At 40.4% G+C, this 20,582-nt stretch overlaps 2 protein-coding genes across 2 annotated transcripts; both read left to right on the plus strand.

Moving 5' to 3' along the window:
* The first annotated feature begins 19,231 nt into the window (after positions 1-19,231).
* LOC149379395 (uncharacterized) lies at positions 19,232-19,732 on the plus strand. The gene has a single exon (XM_089604003.1). It carries the CDS (start codon positions 19,232-19,234, stop codon positions 19,730-19,732), a length of 501 nt encoding a protein of 166 aa, XP_089460129.1.
* On the plus strand, positions 19,232-20,582 carry LOC149379396 (uncharacterized). Its single transcript, XM_089604353.1, has 2 exons — positions 19,232-20,267; positions 20,545-20,582. Exons 1-2 carry the CDS (start codon positions 19,739-19,741, stop codon positions 20,580-20,582), a joined length of 567 nt encoding a protein of 188 aa, XP_089460479.1. The 5' UTR covers positions 19,232-19,738.

Below are 20,582 nucleotides of genomic sequence, written 5' to 3' on the forward strand. Positions count from 1 at the left end.
TACTATATTTGGTCAACTCATATATCATCTATTACGTTCAAACTCCGAAGCAGGTATAAAAGATTGCAACTATTTTACTTTCTGCGTAACAAGTTTTGACATGGGACATGCCTTTTAGTTGAGCTTTGGTACTTTGATTATAAAAAGGGATGTGGAATGCAGTTTTTCTGAATATATTTAATGTTTTAAAAAAATTAAATAGCATACTTAAATGGAAAATTGAAATAACCTGTATGTTGTCGGTATCTCTATAAAATGACATGATTGATATATTTTTTAAATCATCTTGTGGTCCAATATTGCCAACAATCTCATACATTTTTTTTTTTGTTTTCACATGATATAAGTCTTAAAACAAGGTTGTTATCATCGAAATACATACATTTTGTGACTTATGCGTAACTAATGAACTTATTCCGTGACACATGTGTAACGAAACGCATCTGCTTCGTGACACATGTGTCACAAAAGGAGTGTACATCGTGACACATGTGTCACGAAATGCATCTACTTCTTGACACATGTGACACGAAATGCATCTACTTCTTGACACATGTGTCACGAAATGGATGTACTTCGTGACACTGAAGCTAGTTCAAATTGGAACCTCATTATTAGCGAATTAATAAATCATTGAAACTAATTCTTATTTGTTAGAAGGACAACAAACTAACCAAAATCTGGTGAAGAAATTTTTGATTCTCGACCCAAACCTCTCGAGCAAGGAAGAAGACGACCCAAACCTCCTGAGCAAGAAAGAAGATAGCCCAAAGCTTCTAAGCAAGGAAGAAGACGACCCAAACCCAACCCAAATTGAAATGATGACCAACAAAGAAGATGAGCAAATTTATTTAAAGTTTAGACTTTTAAATTAGGTTTAAGATTCAAACCTGGAAAACGTGACCCGAAGTTCCTATTCCCAGGGAAAGACGACAAGCTCCTTTGTGATATTTTGGCCAACTGCGTGTGTGAATTCCGGTGAGCACCGTGAAGAAACTCCGGCGAGCTGCGGAAGGAAGAAAATGTGAAAGTAAAAGAGAAAAAAAGAAAAAGAGGGTTCATCCTGAAAAGAAATGGAAGAAATAGGAAAGAAAGAGAAAATAAAATAAAAAATAAAAAATTGGTTGATGGTAGCGGCCCAACGCCTTGTCCCAATCGCCAACCACCACAGTTCTAAGGCTCGCCACCTGAGCCCGCCTCAACATCTCCGAGAAATCCGAATCATCGGAGACAAGAAGAAGCCAATCAACCCCGCTGCTCATCGAGTCTTGCACTTGCCTCTTCAAAGCCCAATCTGCCGCCTAAGACTTATCCTCCACAGTCCTCACCACAACTCCAACTCAAGCTACCCGGCCAGCCCATACCCGGTAAAAACAACAACAAAGAAAAAAACGAAAAAGCCCGAGGCAAAAATGTCGAACAACTCACGTGGGTCCTCCTTAGTTTAGTCCTCCTCCTGAAAGTTCACCGTGCCGCCGGCTGCCTCACCTCCATCGCCGCCGGCGAAAAAATCGACTACAAACCGAATCGAAAAACTTATTACTTTTTGTAAGTTTGGAGAAAATACTTTTCGTATTTCATATCAAGCCGTACGGCATCTACATTTATAGTGAGATAAAATAACAACTTAAGAAATACTCTAGCCTATAGAATAGGAACTAACTAAGCACTAATACTTATCTAATATTTAGTAAATAAACCGCTAATTAATCTAACTACTAATACACGAATATAATTTTCTACACTCCCCCTCAAGTTGGTAAGTATATATCATACATTCCCAACTTGCTTACAAGTAAATCAAACACTGGTTTAAATAATCCCTTAGTTAAAATGTCAGCTATTTGATCCTTCGTGGATACAAATGGAGTGCACACAATTCCAGCTTCAATGTTCTCCTTAATGAAGTGTCTGTCCACTTCAATATGCTTGGTCCGATCGTGTTGTACAGGGTTGTGAGCAATGCTAATAGCTATCTTGTTATCACAATACAGCTTCATAGGCAGGTCCATTTCCATCTTCAGTTCTTTGATCAATCTCTTGATCCAAAGAATTTCACAAATTCCATTAGCCATAGCTCGAAATTCAGATTCTGCACTACTTCTAGCCACCACATTCTGTTTCTTACTCCTCCAAGTCACCAGATTCCCCCATACATATGTACAGTAACCTGAAGTAGATCTTCGATCAGTTACAGAGGCAGCGTAGTCTGCATCTGTGAAAGCTTCAACTGTTCGGCTATTGCCTTTTTTGAAGAATAGGCCTTTCCCTGGACAACCTTTCAAGTATCTGAGTATCCTATAAGCAGCCTCAAGATGCTCATCATATGGACAGCGCATGAATTGACTGACCATGCTGACGGCGAATGCTATATCCGGTCTTGTGTGCGCCAAGTAGATCAGTCTTCCTACCAATCTCTGATACTGCTGGATATTGACTGGAACTCCATCCTTGACATCCCCTAGCTTCTTATTCGGATCAATGAGAGTGTCCGCTGGTCTACATGCACTCATTCCTGTTTCTTGAAGAAGATCCAGAGCATACTTTCTTTGTGAGACAACGATTCCTTCTTTTGATCGAGCTATCTCCTTAGCCAGAAAATACTTCAATTCTCCCAAGTCTTTCACTTCAAACTCATGAGCAAGCTTCTTTTTCAAGTCTTCAATTTCTTCATGATAATTTCCTGTAAGGATAATATCATCTACATAGACAATCAGTACTGCAATCTCCCCCTTACTTGAAAACTTCATGAAGAGTGTATGATCGGCTTGAGCTTGTTGAAATCCCTATCTTTTGATGAACTAAGTGAACCTGTCAAACCAAGCTCTCGAAGACTATTTAAGCCCATACAAGGCTCTCTCCAGTTTGCACACCTTTGACCCGAAACTTCTTTCAAATCGTGGATGAGGAGTCATGTCTACTTCTTCTTCAAGCTTCCCATTTAGAAAAACATTCTTCACATCTAATTGTTGAAGTGGCCAATCCAGATTAACAGCTAGAGACAGGAGTATTCTTACGGTATTCAACTTTGCAACTGGTACAAAAATCTCAGTGTAGTCTATGACATAGGTTTGTGTATAACCTTTGGCGACTAACCTTGCCTTATATCTCTCCAGAGTTCCATTTGCCTTGAACTTAGGAGTGAAAACCCATCTACATCCCACTGTTGGTTTGTCTCTGGGCAACTCTACAACTTTCCATGTCTGATTCTTTTCAAGTGCATCCATCTCTTCCAAAACAGCCTTCTTCCACTCGGGTTTAGATAGAGCTTCCTGTATGGTTGAGGGAATAGTGATAGAAGAGACACTAAAGATGAAGGTTGCAAATGATGAGGATAATCTAGAATAGGAGACATAGTTTGTGATATGATATTTGGCACATGATCTTTTTTCTTTTCGGAGAGCAATTGGCAAATCAAGTTCAATGGAATTATTACCTTCTTCACTTGCTGTCATCGAGTCAGATTCATGAGCAGGTGCAAGATCGAGGACTTCCTCTATTCTTTTATTTGGAAATCTCATCTCATAAATTTTGCCCAAGAACTTACTTAGTTGTTGCTCTTCTTTTTCCATTGTTTCAATTGTTTTAATCTCATTATCTGCTGATCTTGTTTCAGTCATATTCTGCTCATTATCTTCTGTTTCATGGCTATTTTCTTATGCACCTAGATTTCTAGTATGATGCACATCTAGATTAATGTAAAGAAAATCAAGATTAAGATGATCATTATCATTGTTATCATTGTTTGCATCTTCAATTAAATTCTCCCCATGAAGATGAGTATCAAAAAAAGGTTGATTTTCAAGAAAACTAGTGTCCATAGTTACAAACACCTTTTTTTGTCGAAGGTTCAAAGCATTTATACCCTTTTTGTGTTGATGAGATTCCTAGGAAAACACATTTTGTTCCTCTCGGATCAAATTTACTTGCTGTTTTGTCAGGATTTTTAATGAACACTGTGCAACCAAAATTTTTTAAAGGAAGAAAGCTAATTAACCTATTTATCGGAAAGCAATTTTGAAGAGTGCTAATCTGAGTTTTAAATCCTAAAAATTTTTATGGCATCCGATTGATTAAATAGGTAGCATGTAATTGCATGTAACAACATCTCCCCAAAGATATTTTGGAATTTTAGTTGAAAACATGATTGCACGAGTTACTTCAAGTAATTGTCTATTTTTCCTTTCAGGAATTCCATTTTGAGCAGGTGTATTTATGCAAGAACTTTGATGAACAATTCCCTTTTCAGTAAAAATTTGTTTAGATTCTGAGAAAAATACTCTCGGTCATTATCACTTCTTACCATTTTAATTTTGGTATTGAATTGAGTTTGAACCATAGTATAAAAATTTCTAAACACATTTTCTACTTCAGATTTTTCCTTAAGTAAAAACACCCAAGTTACCCGAGTATGATCATCTATGAATGTTACAAACCATCTCTTACCTTTTAAGGTTGATACTCTAGATGCACCATGCACCCCAAATATCACTATGCACAAGAGTAAAAGGACTAGTAGATTTGTAATTATGAGGAAGATAGTAATTTCTATGGTATTTTGCAAGAGCACACATATCACAATGAAATAATGAAGGGTCTTTATTAGCAAACAACTTAGGAAACAATTTTTTCAAATAATAAAAACTAGGATGACCTAGTCTATAATGCAGCAAGTACAATTCATTGTCACTGGAAAAAGAAATTTGCAAACAAGTATTTCTTTGACCTCTTTTATTTGATTCAATCCCTTCATCAAAGATATAGAGTCCATCTTCCTCCCTAGCACTGCCAATCATCTTCCCCGATGCCAGATCCTGAAGAATGCAATAAGAAGGATAGAACTTAGCACAACATTGAAGATCTTTGGTTAGTTTACTCACGGAGGCAAGATTACAGGATAATTTTGGGACATGTAAGACTTTAGAAAGATCAATTAAAGGAGAAATTTTGATATTTCCTATTCCTGCAATGACTGATAGAGAGCCATCTGCAACTTTCACTTTCTTATCTCCTGCACAGGGTTTATATGAGAGATAGAGTTTTGAAATAAAAGTCATGTGATCGGTTGCACCTGAGTCAATGACCCCTGTAATTTTTTTATTTTCAAAACAAAAAAATGATGCAATTTTACCATTCTGAGCATAAGAGCAGGAAGGAGTGGCTTGGTTTGAATTTTTCTGGGCTGTTAGGAGTTGAAGAAGTTGCTCGATCTGATCCCTTGTGAAATTAGGTTGATTGGAATTAACTTGCTACTCCTGTAGAGTCTCAGTCACGGCAGTCTGGAGAGCTTTCTCGGACTTCTTCTTTCCTGCCCTTAGTGGCTTCCCATGAATTTTCCAGCACGTCTCTCTGGTATGCCACAACTTCTTACAATGATCACACCAAGGCTTCTTCTTCTCATCTCCTCTGATCATCATTGCCGAGGAGTCTTCAGTTTCATTGTTCTGTCCTGGATTGTTGTACATGATCTTCCTCCTGCTTTCTTACAGTCTGACTTCAAAGAACACCTCTCGGATTGAGGGTAAGGGCTTCCTTCCTAGAATCATTCCCTTCACATCATCCAAACTCTGATTGACTCCTGCTAGGAACATGTAGACTCTGCCATTCTCCTATCTCTTCTTGTGCCTGGCCAGGTCCTTTGCGCTTTCCCATTTGTCGTCATGACACCGGTCAAGTTCCTGCCATAGAGACATCATCTCATTGTAATGAGTCGTGACATCTCTATTTCCTTGTTTTGATTGCCACAGCATCGTCTTCAACTCAAAGATCTGAGAAGAATTCTCAAGATCTGAGTATGTTTCTCTGATGGAATCCCACACCTCCTTTGATGTCTTCATGAACATGTGGGGCTTGGCGATTGATGCATCCATTGAACTGAGGAGCCAGGCTGTCACCAAAGAATTTTCTGACCTCCAGGTACTGTAGCCATCTTCGCTGCTTTGTTTTTCTTTGATTTCTCCGGTTACATATCCCAGCTTTCCCCTTCCATCGACTGCTAGCTTGACAGATTGAGACCACTCTAAATAATTCTTTTCATTCAATCTATGGCCATAGATGAGCATAGACGAATGAACAGAAGATTGTTGGTTTACTATATGGCTAGTTTGTGTAGTAGGAAAAGAGACATTTTGTGACTGGGAAGCTTTAGGGCTATTGTTTTCCATCGTGATGATGAAACCTATAGCTCTGATACCATGTAAGTTTGGAGAAAATACTTTTCGTATTTCATATCAAGCCGTACGACATCTACATTTATAGTGAGATAAAATAACAACTTAAGAAATACTTTAGCCTATAAAATAGGAAATAACTAATCGCTAATGCTTATCTAATATTTAGTAAATAAACCGCTAATTAATCTAACTAATAATACACGAATATAATTTTCTACACTTTTGATCCTTCCTGAAGCTCTTCCTCTGGCTCTATCTCATTCTTCTCATCTTCGAGATCGCCCTTTATCTTTGTGACCAGAATCGATTTCATGAACGAGAGGATCCAATCGAGAATCGGGAAGCTTCACCAAGAAGCCTTGTACCTCGGCCACCGCGAATTCGAGGGGACGGAGAAGGACCGGAGGCGATGGATTTGGGCAGAAAAAGAAGAAGATGATGATTTTGGGTTGGTTTTTTTAAAAGTACGTGAAGAAGACAAAGAGAGATGGGAAAAGAGAGAGAAAAAAAATAAAGAGAGGGCAAAAGAGTATTTACACACTTGACCAACTAGTATATTTGTCCAAATTATGGTTTTGGTGGGAAATGAGAAAAATGTTATGAAATGATAGTACTTGAGGTAGTTTCTCTTTTAAATATACTGGAGTAAATAATATGGTTCCTCAAAATAGGGACTAGTAGAGGGAGGGAGGCTTGGAATAATTGAAAGAGAAAATATCAAGAGTATCTCTCGTGTTTAATCGAAATGCGAGATTTATCCCTTCAATTTCTAGAAATATCATACATATCCATTTAGTTTAATATAAATGACATATACCTCCCCTAAAAAGATGTTAAATTACAAATATCACCATTTTCGTTTATTTTGTACAAAAAAAATAATTTGAACTCCCCAAAATACCCTTAATAGAATAAATATTTATTTCCCATTTTATTTAAAAAATCAAAAGCTCTTTATAAAAAAAATCCTTAACTTTTTATAAAGAAATTTTTTAACTTAATTTTTTTGTACATAGAATAGAAAATAAAAAGTTATTTCATTAAGGATATTTTGGGGAGTTCAATTTTTTTTTTTTTTTGTAAAAAATAAACAAAAAGGGTGATATTTGTAATATAACATATTTGTAAGGGAGATATATGTCAATTATATTAAACTGAAGGAATATGTCTGGTATTTCTGGAAACTTAAAGTAAAACTCGTATATTTCGATTAAACACAAGGTATACTGTTGATATTTTCCCTAGTTAAAATCAAGAAGTCCTATAACAGAAAGCAAGACAAGACTAGTATCATTAAGGAATGATAAACTAACATAAATTCTGGTTACTAGGCCCAGTAAAAATTTAGTTCACAATGCAAATGCAAAGACATAACGACCAAAACAAATAAATAAGCCATAAGCAATAAAATATAGAGACAATAAGGAGAAAAAGAAAAAGGATGAAGAGGATGAAGATGTGGAAATTAAAACTCAATCTATATAAAACCAATATAAAACCCAATCTGATGATAAGATGTGGAAAATAAAAGTCTAAGTTTGTACATTATGGTGATTTCAGATTCATATGTTGATTGAATGAGTCATGACTTCCTAATCTACCTTGATGTTCGATTTCTTGCAAATAACTAATTTTTGGAATGCTTATGTTCTATGAAATTCTGATTAGTTGCAATGGCAAGATGTCGCACACAATGTGTTGACAATGTGTCCGACAACTTGCTTGAACACAGATATGGATAAACAACAAAAAGTGCAGAAAATAAAGTACACAGGATATGGTTACCCAGTTCGGTGAATCACACCTACATCTGGGGGCACGCTGCCAGTGGAAAGGATTTTCACTATCTTGTAGTCAATAGTACACACAAGGTTATATCTGATTACAATCAACAAATCAATAAAACCTAGAGACTATTACTACCAGTGATCACCTAGACAGGGACTCCCCCTGACTTTGAGCTCCGTCTCAATTCCACTCTTCGAGCAACCTCCTGGCTCGGATGACCTTCAGTCTTCAGTTGTACGTGAACCTTCAATCACGAAAAGCACAAGAACCCAACTCTCACATACACTCAATCTGTGGAATAGTGTTTGAGAGAATACACCACTTAAAACCAAAACACACAGCCTCCCAGTCTGCCGGTCTTGCACGTCTAAGAGCTCTGAGTGTTTGATCAAAAGTGTCAAGGCTGCTAAGGGAGAGCGCATGGCTTTTATAGCAGTTGGACAATCCTGGAAGATATCTCGGGTTTCCTTACCCGGCCTCAAGCGAATATCACAAAGTAAAGACTCCATCAAAGTGAATATTCGAGCAATGAAGATAGCAGCGGAGGAAATCTTGCAATGAAGGCTCCAGCGAGGCAGATATCTTGTAATGAAGACAGCAGCAAGGCAATAACTCAGCAATAAGTCACCAGCGAAGCAATCTGTCGAAACTGGAAACTTGCCTGAAATACTGTCTGCACACACGAGGAAAGATGTCAATCCAGAAGTGGAAACATAACTCTCGACATCTTTCCATACCACTTGCACTAAAAAATAAAGCCAATAAAACAACGTAACAACAATCTCCCCCTTTGGCTATTTTTTAGGCAAGCACATCCAGGACCAGTTCTCATACAAGCGTCATAACCAGAAAGAGAGTCAAATAAATGACCTCATGACGCCTCTCCCCCTGATTGCCTCAAAAAGATACCAAAGGCAAGGAACGACCAACACAGAGGGAGGAACAACAGCCTGAAAAGGGAATGAGAACTAGGGAAAAACAGCATATCATTCAACAGAAAAAAGTACGATAAAGCTGTCTTACAAAGCATCCAAAACGAAACATATCAGTCTGAAGCACAAAGGAAAAGTAGCAAAAGATGTCTAGAAAAGAGAATATTACAGACCAGAAACGAATCAACCAACAGTATCCTGATCATTCTCAGAGACATACACATCATCTTCAGAAACAGAGTCTTCAATGGCTTCAGAGACATGAGACCCAGCGGCTGGACTTGGCTGAGAAGAGGTGGCAACGCTCGGGGTAGTAAGGTCTTTGAGAAGAGCTTCACACTTGACTTTACTGGAAGAGAGAGTCTCGATGGTCTTTTTCAGAATCTCAACCTCTTCAAGGAGTTCCTTTACCACGTTTCTCTGAACATCTTCAGACATGGAACTCAAGTGAAGTTTGTTCACAGGTGCGTCAGATGTCTTGCCAGAAGGTCTGACAAGATCCTGAACATGTTTCCCTTCAAATAATTTGGGACTGAAGGAAATGGCACCAGGACGCTTACCCACCACATCAGAACTCCTCAAGATGTTCTTGTTTTGATCAAGCAGAATCCCAGTGATAAGAGAGGGAAAACCGATGGGAAGCTTTACTGCAAAAGACTTGGCATGTTTTGCCAAGTGATCAAAGACAAAATCACCAAAGTCGAAAGAGGAGCGAGTACCTATCTGAAATATGAGCCGAGCGAGATCTGCAGTGATGCTGGACCCATGAGAGGAGGGAGCCCAGTTGGCGATGCCAATGCGATATAGGACAGAGTACTTGACAGTGAGCTCGGCAGAGGGCAAAGTTCCCTTTGAGGGCCAGACCTTGGTCTCATCACCAGTAATTTCTTGCACGATGACGTCTAGAGAAGGAACTCGATCAGCTGTGATGATCTTCCCACGGCCCAAAAAATTGTTGATCACATCAGGAGAGACTTCAAAACAGTGACCTCTGACAAAGACCTTCCTGAACTCTGGGTCTTCTGGGGAATCAAAGGAAGAAGAGAGATTAACAATGAACTCTTTAACCAGCGCCGGATAGAAAACACCAATGCCAGTGACAGTCCTCAGCATCTCGGCGTCGTGAAGAAGCTCCATAATGGCATCAATTTTCAGCGCCTCAGAGGACAATTCCTTTTCAGGAAAAATGGCGCGATGATAGACATATCTCCACTTGAGAACACCGTCTTCTCTGTGGAAGGAGACATTATCCATGGGAGCAGCAGGGATATTCTTTGGCAGCTTTTGGCCTCCTACAGATCTCTTGTTTCCCAATCCAACAGGGATAACAGAGTCTTCTTCTTCTTCAATCACCTGATCCTCAACGACGGGAGACAGGGGAGTCTGAGCCGTCTTCTTCACCCGTTTCTTGATCATGCCCATCTTTTTCTTTTTCTTTTTCTGAGCCGGGATGGGGACAGCCGAAGAGCTTTCTTCTGGAGACTTCTTCTTCTTCCTCTTCTCAGACAGAAGAGTGGCCAAGCACACATCCTCATCTCTCTGAGTCTTCTTCTTCAGAGAAGCGAGAATGTCCTCTGCAGCCTCCTGAACCTGGTCTCCCTTCCTCTTTAGCCCCAGGGAAGATGTGGGCACATCTTTCGTGACATCTTTATTGAGGCCTATCATCCCTCCAATGACATCCTCAGGTGAAGGTTCATGAACATCAGGACGCGAATTCTTATCCCTAGAACTACCATCAGGGATATTAGGAGCTTTAGGGTTACCTCGAACAATCTTATGGGGGCTCTCGATAGGGGACTCTCCAGACCTTACTTCTTCTTCGCGATCAGCTTCGTTTTGTCCCTTTTTAGAGGAGGAACTGCTGGAGCTTGCTTCTCATGTGATATCGGCGATGGAAAGAGCAGCTTTCTTCAGAATAGCGCTTCTGGCGGCAGAGAGAGATGGGTTCTTAGGAGGAACCGATGACCCAGCGTTCGCACCTCCGGCCTGACCATCGGCGCGTATGCTGGGTTTCAGACCTCGAACCCGGACACCATGCATGTTACTCTCAGCCCCAGGTTTCTTTGTGGCGACATGTTTCTTCTTCATCGTGGCTTTCTCTGAAGAAGTGGTAGTACTGATCCCACTTCTTGTCCCAACCATTTTGAATAAGATTTTAGGGAAGCTGCCACAAAGATAACTGTCAAAATGGGTAAGAAAGCAAATTCGGGAAACAAATCTTAAGAGCGCCGAAGAAGAATAGGAAATTTCGAAATTCAAACAGGAAATAACTTCCATTTCTTTCTTGGGAGAGTAACCGTCTGCATGAGCGAGATCATGGCAAGGAGAAAAACGACGTCGCGACTTCAAGTGGGCCTTGATCGTTCTTAGGCCCAGATAGACAACAATTGGCATTTTAGCCCGGCAAACCAGTCGAATGGGCCAATCAGATACATGGGCCCATGAGAGAAAGAACACAAGAGTGACACGAACAAGAGTCAGCGAAGGATTAGCGCAAAAGTTAAGACCAAAAAATCCTTCGATAAACAGTAATTGCTATTGATCAATAACACATAACCCAAGAGAAGATCTGAGATTTTCAAATCGGTTAGCATCCAAAGCCTTGGTGAAAATGTCTGCAAGCTGTTTCTCGGTGTGAATGTATTCGAGTTTGATCTTCTTTTCTTCCACAAGATCTCGAATAAAATGATGTCTAATCTCAATATGTTTGGTCTTACTGTGTTGAACAGGATTCTTTGAGATGTTGATGGCGCTAATGTTGTCGCAGAATAATGTCATGACATCTTGTCCAACATCATACTCAGCTAGCATCTGCTTCATCCAGAGGAGCTGAGTGCAACTACTCCCAGCAGCGATGTATTCAGCCTCAGCTGTGGACAAGGAAACACAATTTTGCTTCTTGCTGAACCAGGAGATGAGATTGTTTCCAAGATAGAAACATCCACCAGAAGTACTCTTTCTATCAACCGTGCTACCTGCCCAGTCAGCATCACAGTATCCCACAAGCGTAGAAGAAGTATCATAGGTATACAGTAAACCAAAATCAGCAGTTCCTGAGATGTACCTTATGATTCGCTTAGCTTGAGCCAGATGGCTAGCTTTGGGATTGGCTTGATAGCGCGCACATACACCTACTGAGTAGGCTATGTCTGGTCGGCTGGCAGTGAGATAAAGAAGACTGCCAATAATACTCCTGTAGAGGCTTTGATCAACAGATTCTCCATGCTCATCCTTAGTGAGTTTGATGTGAGTAGCGGCAGGGGTCCGCTTGTGGGAGGATTTCTCCAGGCCAAACTTCTTCACCAAGTTTTTGGCATACTTACTTTGGGAAATGAAGATACCATCACTCATTTGTTTGATCTGAAAGCCCAGAAAATAGTTTAACTCGCCGACCATACTCATCTCAAACTCTGATTGCATTTGTCGAACAAAAGGAGCCACCATCTTGTTTGACATTCCTCCGAAGACGATGTCGTCAACATAAATCTGAGCTATCATGAGATTGTCATTCTCCTTTTTCACGAACAAGGTCTTGTCAACGCCACCTCGGGTATACCCATTCTGCACAAGAAATTGGGTCAGTCTTTCATACCACGCACGAGGAGCCTGCTTAAGGCCATAGAGAGCTTTTCTGAGTTTGTAGACATGTTGTGGAGAGCTGGGATCTGTAAACCCTTTTGGTTGAGCTACATAAACTTCCTCATTCAGGTACCCATTGAGGAAAGCACTCTTAACATCCATCTAATAGAGCTTGAATTGCAGGTGACACGAAATGCCAAGCAAAAGTCTGATAGCTTCAAGTCTTGCAACAGGGGCAAAGGTTTCATCAAAATCTACGCCTTCCACCTGTGAATAGCCATGCGCCACAAGTCTAGCTTTGTTCCGAGTTATATTACCATGTTCATCAGATTTATTCTTAAAAATCCACTTAGTCCCAATGACATTTACATTGTCAGGCTTAGGGACCAGCTCCCAGACTTCGTTTCTTTCAAACTGAACCAGTTCTTCTTGCATAGCATTAACCCAGTATTCATCATCAATAGCCTCATTAACATTTTTTGGTTCAATCTTAGAGACAAAGCAGAGATTACCAATCATTTCCCGGTAGTTAACAGGAGGTTTTGGACGAGTCTTTATTCCTTCACTGATTTCGCCAATTACCTCATGAGCAGGATGATTTTTCTGAATTCTTCGAGAAGGGATTCTCTGTTCAGTCTCAGGAGGGGATCCTTCATCTGGAACAATGTCGCTAACTTTGTCATCAGCATCAGTCCTGACATTTGGATTTCCAGTGGAGATGTCGTCCAAAGGGTTATCAGCATCTGTCCTGACATCTGGGTTACTAGGAAAAACTTCGTCCTCATCATTAGGACTGTTAGTAACATCATGATCATCATCATTTATCACCACATTTATCGATTCCATTATAGTCTTAGTGCGTTTGTTAAAAACACGGTATGCACGACTATTTCTAGAGTATCCAAGAAATATACCTTCATCACTTTTCGGGTCAAATTTACGCCGTGGATCCCTGTCAGCAAGAATATAACACACCGAACCAAAGACATGGAAGTATTTCACATTTGGCTTTCTCCCCCTCCATATTTCATAATGAGTGCTGGAAGTACTTGGACAAATAGTAACTCTATTGTGAATATGGCAGGCAGTATTAAGAGCTTCAGCCCAGAAATGTGGTGGAATATTCTTGGCCAACATCATTACTCTAGCCATCTCCTGAAGGGTTCGATTTTTCCTTTCAACAATTCCATTTTGTTGAGGTGTGATAGGAGCAGAGAACTCATGTGCTATCCCTTCTTCAGTACAAAACTTAGCAAAGCTTATGTTATCAAATTCTCTCCCATGATCACTCCGGATTCTGATCACTTTGCCTATGCTCTCTCCTTTTTCTCTCTGAACCTTCTTACATAGAGCTTCAAAAACAGCAAAAGTGTCAGATTTCTCACGAATAAAATCAACCCAAGTGTACCTGGAGAAGTCATCCACACAGACGAACACATATCTCTTCCCTCCAAGGCTCTCGACCTGCATCGGTCCCATCAGATCCATGTGGAGAAGTTCCAGAACTCGAGATGTGGTAAGATGTTGCACCATCTTGTGGGACTTCTTGACCTGTTTCCCAATCTGGCACTCACCACAAATTTTTCCTTCGACAATCTTCAGGTTTGGGACACCGATGATAGCATTCTCAGAGACAATTTTCTGCATACTTCTGAGATTTAGATGACCAAGCTTTTGATGCCACAGCTTGGTTTCGTCAACTTTGGTCAAGAGACAATTGCTGGTTGGTACGGGGGACCACATATAGCAGTTGTCACGAGATCTGTTTCCTCGCATAAGTTCATCCTGGTCTTCATTAATCACCACACACTTATCACGAGTAAAGTTGACATGCAAATTCAGATCACAAAGTTGACTAATACTAATAAGATTAGCAGTAAGTCCTTCTACCAACAAAGCCTCAGTCAAACAAGACATACCAGGATAGTTTAATTGACATTTACCCACAATTTTGGCTTTGACTCCATCTCCAAAGGTAACATGGCAGTTGGAGTAAGGTTTTACGTTGGTCAGGAAGGTGTGATCCCCAGTCATGTGGCGAGAGCAGCCACTGTCGAAGTACCAGTCATTCCCGGTGGAAGCACTCAGAGAGGTGTAGGCAATATTGGCACGATAAGAGGCATTTTTCACTCTCCATTCCAACCGAGTAGCAGGTTGTTGATGAGAAGAGACATTTCTGTGGATGGACCTGTGCTGACGGAAATTCCTCTCATACAAACGATAGCATAAAGGACGGATATGTCCCTTTCTTCCACAATAATGGCATACCCAACGAGGTCTGTTGACAGGAGACCTGTTTGGTCCAAATTGATGATATCGAGAAATGTCATGAGATTTGTTGTTACCAGATGGTTGAGGCAAGTTTCGCGACATCTGACTAGTCTGCTTTTGAGGAACGAATGTAGTCTGGGATGATGAAGCTCCATGGGTATATCCAAGTCCCTTCATGTTCTTCGCGGGTTTGCCGATGGTGAGGATTTTGTCAAGACTGACAGTTCCAGAATTCAGCATTCTAACAGTTTTAGTCATGTGCTCGAGTTCGCCATTCAGACGACTGACATCCTTCTTCAGATCCACAATAGTCTCCAGAAGCCTTGCCTTATCTTCAGTCAGGGTAAGGATGAGAGCACTCTGTTTGTCTAGAATCTGGGATTCCTCAACCCATTTGGTATGAAGGGTATTGTAGGCTTCATTCATAGCATCGTCAGATAGTTCATCATCAAGAACATATTTCTGAGAGCATTCACCAAATTCATTAGTAGACTCATGAGTATGGACAGAAGCAGTAAAGGCTACAAAATTACTTATCTGATCTGAGTCGCTCTCTTCATCTTCTTCATCCGAAAGAGTAGCGTTGTATCCCTTTTTCTGTTTCTTGAGGAAGTTGGGACACTCCTTCTGAATATGTCCAAAACCTTCACACTCGTGGCACTGAATGCATTTGCCTTTCCCAGATCGTTCACCACTTTTACTATTCCTATGAGGATAAGTATTTTTCTGGAAACGTTGTTGGAAATTGTCCTTGACATCTTGTGAGACATTTTTCCCATTCATCTGGTTGAGTCTTTTCATGACCCTGCCATAGTTTTTTGCAAGCATAGCAATAGTATCATCAATGTCATTGTCAGAGTCTGAATATACCTGATCCCTTGGTTCATGAACAGAACTTTTGAGGGCCATCCCTCTTTGTTTCTTTTCCACCTTAGGAAGAGAGAGCTCAAATGTCATGAGAGATCCCATTAGCTCGTCGAATTTCAACGTCTTTAGGTCATGAACTTCCTCAATGGCCGTGATTTTCATCTTGAACCTAGAGCTCAAAGCTCTCAGGGTTTTTCGAACAAGATCTTCATCGGTCATAGGTTTTCCGAGAGAATATGATTCATTGGCGAGATCACGAATGCGAACGTTGAACTCAGCGACAGTTTCGTCCTCTAGCATCGTGAGGGCTTCAAAATTGGTGGTGAGGTACTGAAGTTTTTGTTCCCGGACCTTTGTAGTTCCCTCATAGGCAACAGCAAGGATTTCCCAGGCCTCTTTGGCAGTAGTGCAAGTATTTATCAACCTGAAAACATCTTTATCAACACCATTAAATATAGCATTGAGAGCACGGGAGTTACCAAGGGCCGCCTCATCCTCAGTGGGGGTCCAGTCTTTTTCCGGCTTTGTTCCAGTACGGGCTCCTTTGTCATCAGTAGTCACAGGAGCTTCCCACCCATGTATCACAGCTTTCCATGTTCGACTATCCAGGGACTTCAAAAAGGCGGTCATGCGTGCCTTCCAATATCCATAGTTGGTTCCGTCGAGTACTGGAGGACGATTGACAGAACCTCCTTCTCGGGAACTATCCATAATAGGCAATCAGAAAGAAAATACAGGAAACCACCTAAGAGATCAAGGTGCCTGCTCTGATACCAATTGAAATTCTGATTAGTTGCAATGGCAAGATGTCGCACACAATGTGTTGACAATGTGTCCGACAACTTGCTTGAACACATATATGGATAAACAACAAAAAGTGCAGAAAATAAAGTACACAGGATATGGTTACCCAGTTCGGTGAATCACACCTACATCTGGGGGCACGCTGCCAGTGGAAAGGATTTTCACTATCTTGTAGTCAATAGTACACACAAGGTTATATCTGATTACAATCAACAAATCAATCAAACCAAGAGACTATTACTACCAGTGATCACCTAGACAGGGACTCCCCCTGAATTTGAGCTCCGTCTCAATTCCACTCTTCGAGCAACCTCCTGGCTCGGATGACCTTCAGTCTTCAGTTGTACGTGAACCTTCAATCACGAAAAGCACAAGAACCCAACTCTCACATACACTCAATCTGTGGAATAGTGTTTGAGAGAATACACCACTTAAAACCAAAACACACAGCCTCCCAGTCCGCCGGTCTTGCACGTCTAAGAGCTCTGAGTGTTTGATCAAAAGTGTCAAGGCTGCTAAGGGAGAGCGCATGGCTTTTATAGCAGTTGGACAATCCTGGAAGATATCTCGGGTTTCCTTACCCGGCCTCAAGCGAATATCACAAAGTAAAGACTCCATCAAAGTGAATATTCGGCAATGAAGATAGCAGCGGAGGAAATCTTGCAATGAAGGCTCCAGCGAGGCAGATATCTTGTAATGAAGACAGCAGCAAGGCAATAACTCAGCAATAAGTCACCAGCGAAGCAATCTGTCGAAACTGGAAACTTGCCTGAAATAATGTCTGCACACACGAGGAAAGATGTCAATCCAGAAGTGGAAACATAACTCTCGACATCTTTCCATACCACTTGCACTAAAAAATAAAGCCAATAAAACAACGTAACAACATTCTATTTGCTATTGTAGTGAAAGCGTTCAAATTCTTTCATTCAAAATCTGAAAGCAGGAAGAAAATTATGCCACTTTACTTGTTTCGCTCTAACTTGTTCTATAGCTCCGAAACGTCCCAAAATTGGTGATTTAAGCTCCAACATTGTAGCTTACTAAAACTCTTGAAAAATTAAAGAAAATACTCGAGAAATTAATGCGATTCAAGTTTGAAAGTACATAAATAATGTGTATAAAACTCACTTGTCAGGTATACGCCAAAATAGGAGTCGAATGGGACACCGAAACACGTCAAAAGGGAGCATCACATCACAAAAATGGATGCAAAAGTGGGTGCCAAAGTAGTGGTTATTATGAGGCTGCAATGGAGAATGAAGGGCTCAATTAAAGTTGGCCATATGAGATGCCGCGAGATTCCATTTCCCGTATTATTTGTACCATAACGGAAATGAAAAAAAATCGTATTATGAAATGTGTACTACGACTTTTGTTCCAGAACCATCCGGGAAATGAGACGGAATTGGGATCTCTGTTTAACACAATTTAGTACCATATTTTTAAAATTGTATTTTTTATTGAAAATATAGGAATTTTTTTTAAATGTATCCATTATTAGCGTATTAGTATTATTATTATTAGGGTTATATAGGTATATAACCACAGTGTTATAAGGGTTTTAGTTTTAGCCAACTTTCTGTTAACTTCCTGTAAATAGCCACAGTTATCTATTTACAGCATGTTAAAAGACGTGAATGACCTCAAATAACTCTATCCAAATTTTCGCTCATTATTTTCAGCCCATTAATTCAAATAGAAAACAAAATATTCGGCCATAACTACTCGCACAAATTGAGGGAGCATTTAAAACTTCATTAATGCAGATATCTATACTCTCTCTTTATCTCTACACAACCGATAAAAACAAAATCAACGCTCTGCAACATCGGCCGAAGCTCCACCCTCTGCAACATCGGCTCCGACACTCGTCCACCCTCTACAACATCGGTTGACGCTCGTCGATGGTGACGGAAAACGGGTTGTGCCTATCGGATTGGATTGGTGGAAGGAAGACATGATTTCTTGTATTATGATGATCCTTCATTTTTCTTCTTCTTCTTCTTCTTTTTCATCAGAATTGCTGGTGGTTTTGAGTGTATGAGATTTGTTTCAGTGATTGTGAATTTACTGAGATTTTGATTCTGGTGAATTCTTATCTAGTATTATAAATACGACGTTGATTTACAGTTAATACTAATTGTTTCATCGTAATGCATTGTAAATACAAAGATGATTTACAGTATATTCGTGTAAATAAACTTAAAAAAAAATCTGAAAATATTTGGACGTTCTAAAATTATGAAAACAAATAATATCAATAAATGAAGAATATATTAACAGATTTTATCCATAATGAATTGCCACGAAAATAGAAACTAATTAGCTAAACTCAACGCTGAAAATTTCCAAATACACGTTAACAATATTTCCAAATCGGTTAGATTCAAAATTAAAAAAAAAACTGCCTAATTCAATTAGTAGGCGTAATAAATAAGGGCAAATGTGTAAAACTAATTCAATTAATAAGATGCCACATAAGCAAGATGGCTATTTACGGGAAATTAACGAAATGTTGACTAAAACCAAATTGCTCGTGTTTAAGATGGCTACGTAGCCAATTATTTGTTATTATTATTGTGTAAGGGTATTTTAGTAATCTTTGTATTTAGGGTTTTTTGGTTGTATGGCTATATAAGTCCTACCAGACTATTGTATTATTCATTCACTTGTTTATATGCAATACTTCACCATCTCTAAATTATCATGGTATCAGAGCCGTATCCTTGAGTGACCTTGATTTTGGTTGTGCTGGGATTAGGAATTACGGTTGTTTGGATATTCGGGGGGTTGGGTCTGTTTTCGTTTTTCGAGATGGCAGGTCGTAGAGATGATTCTCTCCAGTCGATCGGTGTTCAATTGGATGGTACAAATTATTCGTATTGGAGCTACGTTATGAGACAATTTTTGCGTGGGAAATCTATGTGGGGCTATGTTACAGGTGTCCGAGTCAAGCCTATCGATGAGAAGGCAACGAACTATGCGAATCTGGTTGATGTTTGGGAGACCGAGAACGCGAAGATAATTACCTGCATCAACAATTCGGTTACCCACTCTATCGGCGCTCTGTTGGCTAAGTATAAGACTGCGAAAGAGGTTTGGGATCATCAGGAGAGAATATATACCCAGTCCAATTTTGCGAAGCAGTACCAGTTGGAGAGTGATATCTGGGCGCTGCGACAGAATCAGATGAGCGTACAGGAATTCTATTCTTCCATGTCCTCGTTGTGGGATCAGTTGGCACTGACTGAGTCATCTGCTTTGCGGGTGTTCGCACCTTACATCGCCAGGCGGGAGGAGCAACGATTGGTTTAGTTTCTGATGGCCCTCCGTGATGACTTTGAGGGATTGCGTGGGGCGATTCTTCATCGCAGTCCCCTTTCATCTGTTGACTCTGTAGTGAATGAGTTGCTGGCCGAAGAGATTCGACTCAACTCTAAGATCGATAAGGAGCCTCCGTCACCCACTCCACCTTCTGCGTTTGTTGTCCCGCAAAGATCATCTGGTGGCCACATGAGCAAGTCGGGTGTGCAGGTCTCCCAAGATGAGTGTGCTATTTGTAAGAAGAAGGGTCATTGGAAGGCTCAATGTCCATTATTGTTGAGCAGAGGAAAACCGCAGCAGCAGCCGCAACAACGACCACCACAGCAGCAACAACAACAACAACCACCACAACACCACCATCGTCCTCAAGCTCCATGGACACCACGCCCTCCTCTGTTCACTAGTGCGGTTGCTGCCCCACCCTTGGACCAGTCTATGATAGAGCAGTTTCAGCAGTTCATTGCCTCGCAGCCTCATGCCATGTCTGCCTCATCTTCTAAAGGTTTGTCACCATCGTCTGCCTCAGGTATTATACCCTCCCTATGGATTCTAGATTCGGATGCCTCACACCATATGTCTCCCCATTTGTCGTCTTTTGTTTCATTGTCTCCACATTTGAGTTTGTCTATCATGACCCCCGATGGTACTCCTATGCCATTGGAAGGTGTTGGTTTTGTTGTCACGTCTATTGTCTCTCTTCATGATGTCTACTATATTCCTAATCTTGCAATAAATCTTGTATCTGTTAGTCAATTGTGTGAATCTGGCTTTTTTTTTTTTCTTCTTCCTCTTGTCTTGTTCAGGATCCGCGTTCTCAGAAGGTGATTGGGACAGGCCGTAG

Source organism: Urtica dioica, chromosome 12 (genome assembly GCF_054948205.1).
Source record: "Urtica dioica subsp. dioica isolate 48M chromosome 12, U.dioica_male_clone48M_v1_H2, whole genome shotgun sequence".
NCBI classification, from domain to species: Eukaryota; Viridiplantae; Streptophyta; class Magnoliopsida; order Rosales; family Urticaceae; genus Urtica; species Urtica dioica.

What these genes read in the sequence shown, in the direction of transcription:
- LOC149379395 (XM_089604003.1), top strand. Translation starts at nt 19,232, where the DNA reads ATGGCAGGTCGTAGAGATGATTCTCTCCAGTCGATCGGTGTTCAATTG.
- LOC149379396 (XM_089604353.1), top strand. Translation starts at nt 19,739, where the DNA reads ATGGCCCTCCGTGATGACTTTGAGGGATTGCGTGGGGCGATTCTTCAT. An exon ending in GTCACCATCGTCTGCCTCAG is followed by an intron (nt 20,268 to 20,544) that starts GTATTATACCCT and finishes TGTCTTGTTCAG; the next exon opens with GATCCGCGTTCTCAGAAGGT.